The 10000-nt window shown below is 57.9% G+C and overlaps 1 protein-coding gene across 1 annotated transcript in view; it reads right to left on the minus strand.

Annotated features, from left to right (window-relative positions):
- The window catches only part of KMT2A (lysine methyltransferase 2A), a 102827-nt gene that overhangs the window by 56706 nt on the left and 36121 nt on the right, over positions 1–10000 (minus strand). The window contains 1 exon segment of the mRNA XM_075604199.1: positions 2500–5090. Within this exon segment, the coding sequence (XP_075460314.1) occupies positions 2500–5090 (2591 nt within the window).

Consider the following 10000-nt stretch of genomic DNA (forward strand, 5'->3'; position numbering starts at 1 on the left):
GATAAGAGGGGGGGGTGTTTCCTCATCACAGCGCCAATAAAGATAAGAGAGGGGGGGGTATCCTCAACACAGCGCCAATAAAGATAAGAGGGAGGGTGTATCCTCATCACAGCGCCAATAAAGATAAGAGGGGGGGGTGTATCATCATCACAGCGCCAATAAAGATAAGAGGGGGGGTGTATCCTCATCACAGCGCCAATAAAGATAAGAGGGGGGGTGTATCCTCATCACAGCGCCAATAAAGATAAGAGAGGGGGGTGGGTATCCTCATCACAGCGCAAATAAAGATAAGAGAGGGGGGTGGGTATCCTCATCACAGCACCAATAAAGATAAGAGAGGGGGGTGGGTATCCTCATCACAGCGCCAATAAAGATAAGAGAGGGGGGTGGGTATCCTCATCACAGCACCAATAAAGATAAGAGAGGGGGGTGGGTATCCTCATCACAGCGCAAATAAAGATAAGAGAGGGGGGGTATCCTCATCACAGCGCCAATAAAGATGAGAGGGGGGTGTATCCTCATCACAGCGCCAATTAAGATAAGAGAGGGGGGGTATCCTCATCACAGCGCCAATAAAGATAAGAGAGGGGGGGTATCCTCATCACAGCGCCAATAAAGATAAGAGAGGGGGGTATCCTCATCACAGCGCCAATAAAGATAAGAGAGGGGGGTATCCTCATCACAGCGCCAATAAAGATAAGAGAGGGGGGGTATCCTCATCACAGCGCCAATAAAGATAAGAGAGGGGGGGTATCCTCATCACAGCGCCAATAAAGATAAGAGGGGGGGTGTATCCTCATCACAGCGCCAATAAAGATAAGAGGGGGGGGTGTTTCCTCATCACAGCGCCAATAAAGATAAGAGGGGGGGGTGTTTCCTCATCACAGCGCCAATAAAGATAAGAGAGAAAGGGGTGTTTCCTCATCACAGCGCCAATAAAGATAAGAGAGAAAGGGGTGTATCCTCATCACAGCGCCAATAAAGATAAGAGAGAAAGGGGTGTATCCTCATCACAGCGCCAATAAAGATAAGAGGGGGGGTGTATCCTCATCACAGCGCCAATAAAGATAAGAGGGGGGGTGTATCATCATCACAGCGCCAATAAAGATAAGAGGGGGGGTGTTTCCTCATCACAGCGCCAATAAGATAAGAGAGGGGGGGGTATCCTCAACACAGCGCCAATAAAGATAAGAGGGAGGGTGTATCCTCATCACAGCGCCAATAAAGATAAGAGGGGGGGGTGTATCATCATCACAGCGCCAATAAAGATAAGAGGGGGGGTGTATCCTCATCACAGCGCCAATAAAGATAAGAGAGGGGGGTGGGTATCCTCATCACAGCACCAATAAAGATAAGAGAGGGGGGTGGGTATCCTCATCACAGCGCAAATAAAGATAAGAGAGGGGGGGTATCCTCATCACAGCGCCAATAAAGATGAGAGGGGGGTGTATCCTCATCACAGCGCCAATTAAGATAAGAGAGGGGGGGTATCCTCATCACAGCGCCAATAAAGATAAGAGAGGGGGGGTATCCTCATCACAGCGCCAATAAAGATAAGAGAGGGGGGTATCCTCATCACAGCGCCAATAAAGATAAGAGAGGGGGGTATCCTCATCACAGCGCCAATAAAGATAAGAGAGGGGGGGTATCCTCATCACAGCGCCAATAAAGATAAGAGAGGGGGGGGTATCCTCATCACAGCGCCAATAAAGATAAGAGGGGGGGTGTATCCTCATCACAGCGCCAATAAAGATAAGAGGGGGGTGTATCCTCATCACAGCGCCATAAAGATAAGAGAGAAAGGGGTGTATCCTCATCACAGCGCCAATAAAGATAAGAGGGGGGGTGTATCCTCATCACAGCGCCAATAAAGATAAGAGAGGGGGGGTATCCTCATCACAGCGCCAATAAAGATAAGAGGGGGGTGTATCCTCATCACAGCGCCAATAAAGATAAGAGAGGGGGGGTGTATCCTCATCACAGCGCCAATAAAGATAAGAGGTGGGGTGTATCCTCATCACAGCGCCAATAAAGATAAGAGGTGGGGTGTATCCTCATCACAGCGCCAATAAAGATAAGAGGTGGGGTGTATCCTCATCACAGCGCCAATAAAGATAAGAGGTGGGGTGTATCCTCATCACAGCGCCAATAAAGATAAGAGGTGGGGTGTATCCTCATCACAGCGCCAATAAAGATAAGAGGTGGGGTGTATCCTCATCACAGCGCCAATAAAGATAAGAGGGGGGTGTATCCTCATCACAGCGCCAATAAAGATAAGAGGGGGGTGTATCCTCATCACAGCGCCAATAAAGATAAGAGGTGGGGTGTATCCTCATCACAGCGCCAATAAAGATAAGAGGGGGGGGGGGTATCCTCATCACAGCGCCAATAAAGATAAGAGGGGGGGGTGTCCTCATCACAGCGCCAATAAAGATAAGAGGGGGGGGGTATCCTCATCACAGCGAAAATAAAGATAAGAGGGGGGGGGGGTTAACGCACCTGAACCTTCGGCGGGTCGCTCTGCTTCAGGAACTTGCTCTTCTCGATCTTGTACAGCTGGGCTTTGGCCTTCTTCAGCAGGCTGGCCACGCGCTTGTCTGTCACGGGAACCTTGTCAGCCTGAGCCAGCATGGAGCTGATGGTGGAGGGCTTGGCACCGCTCGCAGGCTGGGAGGGGAGGTGCGCCGGTGCCTCTGCAGGCAGAGGTTTGGCACTTGTCTCCAGGTCTGGCTTTTCCAAGCCCCCCCGCGCTTTCTTGGGTGCCTTGTTTTTGGCTGGGGTCACATCAGAGGGGGCCACGGCTGGGGCCACGGCTGGGGAAGGCTCGGCCGGGCCGGGTTTCTTCCTCCCCGGGGTTTTCACAGGTATGGTAGCCACGGAGACGGTGTCCCCTTCGCCCTTCTCCTTGACCAGCTTGCACGCGTTTTTCCGCCTCTCTTTTCGGGAGTCGCGGGAGTTCTCCTTCTCCCGGCTCCTCTCGGTGTCGCGCTCTTTAAGCGCTTCCTCCGACGCCCTGTTCTTGCATCTCCCCTTTTCCGCCTGCGGGCTGGAAGAGAACCAGGGGTAGAGCCCGGGCGAGCCGTTGGAAGAGGAGAAGGGCTCCCCCGGACTGCTGGTCTGTTTCCTTGGTTTCTGGCTTTTCTCGGCCGAATCACCAGGCGTCGGGGTCAACGATGCGGAAGAGAAGGAGAAGCCGGGGTTTAAGGCACTGGCGGCAATGGGACCAACGGACACGCCCGGGAGCGAGGCAGAGGACGGAGGGGCGAGGGAGGACAGGCCGCCGCTGCTCACCCTCCTGCTTCGTGTCCTCATGGAGTGCGATGGGGACCTGGGCTCAGTCCCAAGCATTGGGCTGAAGACCCGCCTCTTCCTCCTCCGGGAGGACATGCCCATCATGGAAGACGCCCCACCGGAGCGGCCTGCTGAGGAAGGGAGGGTGACCGACTCAAAGATGCGCGAGTGCGCCTCACTAGGGGTGAAGCGGGGAGCGCGGAGGATGGGGCTCCGCTTGTGCACATCGAACCTGGCGCCCGAAGCATGGAGAGGGGAGAAGAGCCGGCCGGGGCCCACCACGGAGGGCGAGGGGAAACCAGAGGCGGAGGCCAGGCCCACGTCCTCCGGGGTAAGGGGCGGGGGCCGAAAGTTATCGAAGATGGGCTTACGGATGAGCCCTTCTTTGGCGTACTTAGCGGAGGAGAAGTACTGTGACTCCAGCCTGGAATGTTTAAGGGAGGTCCAGCGGAAGGTGGGCTCCCTCAGGATGGACCTGCGCTTCTCATGCATTCGCGAGGCGGACAGGAAGGAGGTCGTCATGGGAATAGAGGAAGGCATGAGCCAGGGCGTGTGGTCGGAGAGGCTGGTGGGGGGCTGCAGAGACGTTGGGGGACTCAATAGTGGGGGAGGCGGGGACGCAGACGGCTGCTGCAGAATCGGCTGCGAGGTCGCCTTCTTTGCTGGCCGGGCGCTGAAGGTCCGTCCGCAGACCGGGAACCGTCGGCTCCTTGCGCCACCGTTGCTCTCTGCGGGCGATTGTGGGGTGGGTGCTGGGGCAAGGGTTTCAGGGGTGCGCCCCTCTTCCTCTGGGAGTGCTGGCAACTCCTCCGAGGCTTGAGACTCCGTTGACGTGTCTACGCTGGGGCTGCTGGAGCGAGAGTCGTCCGAGGTGGCCTGCGAGGAGTGCTGCGAGGCCGCGCTGGACTTCTCACTGGAGCCGCATGAGGCGGCGCCGAATCTGCCGCTGTTGGGGGCCGACTCCACCCGGGCGATCTTGATGGGGGGTTCGTAGTCCTCGTCCTCTATGAACCGCCGGGGCGTCTTGATAATGCGCGACGACACGGTGCTCACCACGGGCATGATGAACTGGCGTATGTTCTTCAGCTGCGTCCCCCCCTTGCGCCCTTGCAGCTTCGCCGCTTCCAGCTCTATCTTCTTCTGCGCCCCCTTCTTGGCCTTCTGCAGGAGCTGCTTGGCGATGGTGGTGTCTGTCCTCTTGGAAGAGGGGATTATTCTCACCGGCTTCACCCTGCGCGGGCTCTGCCGCACGGACACTTTGCTCTCTTCTTTTGACGGCTGCGGAGATTCCTCCTTGCGCCCCTTCTGAGGTTTCTCCGCCTGGGCCTGTTTCAGGAGGTCTCCTGGTGGTGTCGCTTTGAACCTCTCAGAGGAGGGCGGTCTTCCTCGGCGCCTGACGATGGGGACCCCTCCATTTCTTCCCAGCTGCAATTTGCCGCTCTTGAACTTGGACTTCAGCGGGGAGAGTTTGACCGCGCGCAGCTTCTTGATCTTGGCTGCCTGCTGGAACGTGGCAGAGGGCTTTCTCTTCTTGGTCTTCTCCTCCCGGGGGACCTTTGTGGGCTCAGGGATGCCCCGCTTCTCCTGTGCCAGCTGGAACTTGACGCTGCCGTTTGCCGGAGGTCTCCCCCGCCTCTTCTCTTCTGGTTTGACCTCCTGTTTCTTGGCTCTCTCGGGCGGCCTGGGCTCATGTTTGCTCGGGGGGCTGGCGATTTCTGTGGGGTGGGAGGAAGTGTCCGAGCTCCGGGACGTGCTGCTGCGGGGTCTTCCACGAGGTTTTCTTCTCGTGGCTGTCTGATCTGGAAGAGAAGAGCCCAGAGCACATTTAACCCTCTGAGGTCCAGCGGCTACAACCTGGGGTTCCCCGCGAAACATACAGGAACAGTAAATATTTTACACTTCAATGCCCAATAAATTTCATATTTGTGTTACATTTTTTTTTATTTTTTAACTAGGCCCAGCATTAAGGGGGAGTGAGGGGAAGGGGGAGTGAGGGGAAGGGCGAGTGGAGATGGGGGAGGTGAGCGGAGAAGGAGAGGAGAAGGGGGAGGTGAGAGGAGAAGGATGGGGGAGAAGGGAGGGAGAAGGCGGAGAGATGAAAGGGTGAGAGATGAAAGGGTGGGAGGTGAAAGGGGGGAGGGGGGAGAAGAGTAGGGGGGAGGGGGGAGAAGAGAAGGGGGGAGGGGGAGAAGAGAAGGGGGGGGGGAGAAGAGGAGGGGGGAGAAGAGAAGGGGGAGGGGGAAAAGAGAAGGGGGAGGGGGGAAAAGAGAAGGGGGGAGGCGGGAAAAGAGAAGGAGGGAGAAGAGAAGGGGAGGGGGGAGAAGAGAAGGGGGAGGGGGGAGAAGAGAAGGGGGAGGGGGGAGAAGAGAAGGGGGATAAGAGAAGGGGGGAGGGGGCATAAGAGAAGGGGGAGGGGGCATAAGAGAAGGGGGAGGGGGCATAAGAGAAGGGGGAGGGGGGAGAAGAGAAGGGGGAGAAGAGAAGGGGGGAGGGGGAAAAGAGGAGGGGGAGAAGAGGAGGGGGAGAAGAGAAGGGGGGGGGAGAAGAGAAGGGGGAGGGGGGAGAAGAGAAGGGGGAGGGGGGAGAAGAGAAGGGGAGGGGGGAGAAGAGAAGGGGGGAGGGGGAGAAGAGAAGGGGGAGGGGGAGAAGAGAAGGGGGAGGGGGAGAAGAGGAGGGGGAGAAGAGGAGGGGGGAGGGGGAAGAAGAGGAGGGGGAGGGAGAAGAAGAGGAGGGGGAGGGGGGAGAAGAGGAGGGGGGAGAAGAGAAGGGGGGAGGGGGAAGAAGAGAAGGGGAGGGGGGAGAAGAGAAGGGGAGAGAAGAGAAGGGGGGGGAGAAGAGGAGGGGGGAGGGGGAAGAAGAGGAGGGGGGAGGGAGAAGAAGAGGAGGGGGAGGGGGGAGAAGAGGAGGGGGGAGAAGAGAAGGGGGGAGGGGGGAGAAGAGAAGGGGGGAGGGGGGAGAAGAGAAGGGGGGAGGGGGGAGAAGAGACGGGGGGAGAAGAGAAGGGGGGAGGGGGCATAAGAGAAGGGGGAGGGGGCATAAGAGAAGGGGGAGGGGGATAAGAGAAGGGGGGAGGGGGGAGAAGAGGAGGTGAGGGGAGAGGAGGAGTGGGGATAAGAGGAGGGGGGAGAGGAGGAGAAGGAGGAGAGGAGGAGGAGGGGGGAGGGGGATAGAGGAGGAGGGGGAGTGGGATAGAGGAGGAGGAGGGGGAAGAGGAGGAGGAGGATGGGGGGGAAGAGGAGGAGGAGGAGGAGGATGGGGGGAAGAGGAGGAGGAGGATGGGGGGGAAGAGGAGGAGGAGGATGGGGGGGAGAGGAGGATGGGGGGAGAGGAGGATGGGGGGGAGAGGAGGATGGGGGGAGAGGAGGATGGGGGGGAGAGGAGGAGGAGGATGGGGGGGGAGAGGAAGAGGAGGATGGGGGGGAGAGGAGGAGGAGGATGGGGGGAAGAGGAGGAGGAGGATGGGGGGGAGGAGGAGGAGGATGGGGGGGAGAGGAGGAGGAGGATGGGGAGGAGGAGGATGGGGAGAGGAGGAGGATGGGGAGAGGAGGAGGAGGATGGGGAGAGGAGGAGGAGGAGGATGGGGAGACGAGGAGGATGGGGAGACGAGGAGGAGGAGGGGGAGAGAGAGGAGAAGAGGAGAGGGAGGGAGAGGATAGATATAAAGGGATCCTAAATATGAGAGAAAGCCCAAGGGCCATAACAGGGTCTGACGTTTCCCAGCAGATAGGAAAATGGGGAGGAGCGGTGGAGGGGAGGTGAGGTGGAGGGGAGGTGAGGTGGAGGGGAGGTGCGGGGGAGGGAGGAGCGGTGGAGGGGAGGAGCGGGGAGGGAGGAGCGGGGGAGGGGACCAACACGTGGATCAGGAAGGAGTAGAAATTCAATCAATTGCCAGCGATGGAGGGGGGAGGGAGCAAGGGAGGGAGGGAGAGGGGGGGGGAAGGGGAGGGAGAGGGGGGGAGGGGGGGAGGGAGGGGAGGGAGGGGGGGGAGAGGGGAAGGAAAGGGGGGAGGCAAGAGAGGTGAGAGGAGGAGGGGGAGAGATGGGAGGGGTAGAGATGGAGGGGGAAGGAGGAGGGGGAGAGATGGGGGGGAAGGATGGGGGGGAACAAGAGGAGATGGGGCGAGAAGAGGAAGAGGGGGAAGTTTGTAGGAGTTTTCATTCTGTAAAGAAAATGATATTTATTCTATAAGACTCTTCTCAAAAATCTGTAACCGCTTCCCCCAGGGGCTGCAGCGCTGGTTTACCGGTTCAGACCTTTTTTATTATTTTATTTAAATCAGAAATCACTACTTTTAAAGACACTGGTTCTACAATACTCAGAACATTTGACCAGGATAAAATGCAGAGTTTCCACAGCCCCATACCTAGCAAATGTGAGCAGAGGGGGGAGAGTATTGGGGGGGGGGGGGGAAGAGTATTGGGGGGGGGAAAGTATTGGGGGGGGGGGGAGTATCGGGGGGAGGGAGAGTATCGGGGGGGGGGGGGAGTATTGGGGGGGGGAAAGTATCGGGGGGGGAGAGAATCGGGTGGGGAGAGTATTGGGGGGGGAGAGTATTGGGGGGGGGAGACTATCGGGGGGGGGGGGAGTATCGGGGGGGGAGGAGAGTATCGGGGGGGGGATAACGGGTCCTCTCCGTGGAAGGGTAGTGTACGGGATAGAAAGGCAGGCGGTTGTTTCCATACCCAGCCGAGAGAGACCCCGTCAAACAAAAGACAATTTGCAGGGGGTCAGCAGCTGCGGAGAGGGGCTTAGCCTGCACACAAAGGCTTTCAGAAAGCAGGCGCCGGTTACATCACGCACAGCAGGTCCGTCTGACACGCCCTGACCAGCAGAGGGAGACCCCAATGTACACGCCGAGGGGTCCTGGGACCATCCTGACTGTACAAAATCTACTTCCAGAAAGGACCAGCCAGCTGCGGGCGCGTCCCCGCTCAGTGACATACTGGAGTCAGCGCAGACAGGACGCCCGCACGTATCTAGCAGCGCTCCAGCTGCGGGCGCGTCCCCGCTCAGTGACATACTGGAGTCAGCGCAGACAGGACGCCCGCACGTATCTAGCAGCGGGCCAGCTGCGGGCGCGTCCCCGCTCAGTGACATACTGGGGTCAGCGCAGACAGGACGCCCGCACGTATCTAGCAGCGGGCCAGCTGCGGGCGCGTCCCCGCTCAGTGACATACTGGGGTCAGCGCAGACAGGACGCCCGCACGTATCTAGCAGCGGTATCATGATATGGTATTAGTAACCTGAAACCACACAGAATGTGCATGAAATGGCGCTTCACTTACGTGAGTACGGGCGGGGGGGCCCACCCAGTCCTACTCCCCCCCCCTCACTCAATTCCCCCCACGCCCCCAAGAATGATACCTTGGAGGGTGGGGAGATGACTGATTCAACGGCGGAGGTGAGCTGGGGTACCACGAGGAGAGCTGGAGAGTGGCTGATCCTCGAGTATCAGGCGGGCCACTAACGGGCTGGTCACCCCAGGAAGAAGTTAATTATGTGGCCCCCGCCCCCACAAGGGGACCGCAGCAGCAATTCCAGCGCAACAGAGGTTGGGCTCAATTTTATAAGCAGTTTTTTTTTATATAAATTAATTATCCAGAAGATCTCCAGTAACAGATCAGAGAACGCGCCGGAGTGAGACAGAAAGTGGCCTCCGTGTGAATCTCAGCGAGAGTAAAGTGATGCTCAACAAACGTGTCCCCTCTGTGAGGGTTGGAATAAATGGAACAGAACTAGAAGGGGAAGACAATGGCTGCCTCGGCCGGTGAGGAACAATGGGTGGGACTTTCTGAAGGAAATCAGTAAGAGAATGAAGATGGGATGGAGGCGTTGGAAGAAGCAAGACAATCTTACAAGGGAATCTTCCCTGAGCCGTGTGTGACCCGTGTATCCTGCCCATGCTCACGTATGTGTGACCGTGTATCCTGCCCGTGCTCACGTATGTGTGTGACCCGTGTATCCTGCCCGTGCTCACGTATGTGTGTGACCCGTGTATCCTGCCCATGCTCACGTATGGGTGTGACCCGTGTATCCTACCCATGCTCACGTATGGGTGTGACCCGTGTATCCTACCCATGCTCACGTATGGGTGTGACCCGTGTATCCTGCCCGTGCTCACGTATGTGTGTGACCGTGTATCCTGCCCGTGCTCACGTATGTGTGACCCGTGTATCCTACCATGCTCACGTATGGGTGTGACCTGTGTATCCTGCCCATGCTCACGTATGGATGTGGCCCGTGTATCCTGCCCGTGCTCACGTATGGATGTGTGTGACCCGTGTATCCTAAACATGATCACGTATGGGTGTGACCTGTGTATCCTGCCCATGCTCACGTATGTGTGTGACCCGTGTATCCTGCCCGTGCTCACGTATGGATGTGTGTGATCCGTGTATCCTACCCATGCTCACGTATGTGTGTGACCCGTGTATCCTGCCCGTGCTCACGTATGGATATGACCTGTGTATCCTGCCATGCTCACGTATGGATGTGTGTGACCCGTGTATCCTGCCCGTGCTCACGTATGGATGTGTGTGACCCGTGTATCCTGCCTGTGCTCACATTTGGATGTGACCCGTGTATCCTGCCCGTGCTCAAGTATGGATGTGACCCGTGTATCCTGCCCGTGCTCACGTATGGATGTGACCCGTGTATCCTGCCCGTGCTCACGTATGGATGTGAACCGTGTATCCTGCCCGTGCTCAC

This window comes from Ascaphus truei, chromosome 6 (genome assembly GCF_040206685.1).
Source record: "Ascaphus truei isolate aAscTru1 chromosome 6, aAscTru1.hap1, whole genome shotgun sequence".
In the NCBI taxonomy this organism is placed as follows: domain Eukaryota; kingdom Metazoa; phylum Chordata; class Amphibia; order Anura; family Ascaphidae; genus Ascaphus; species Ascaphus truei.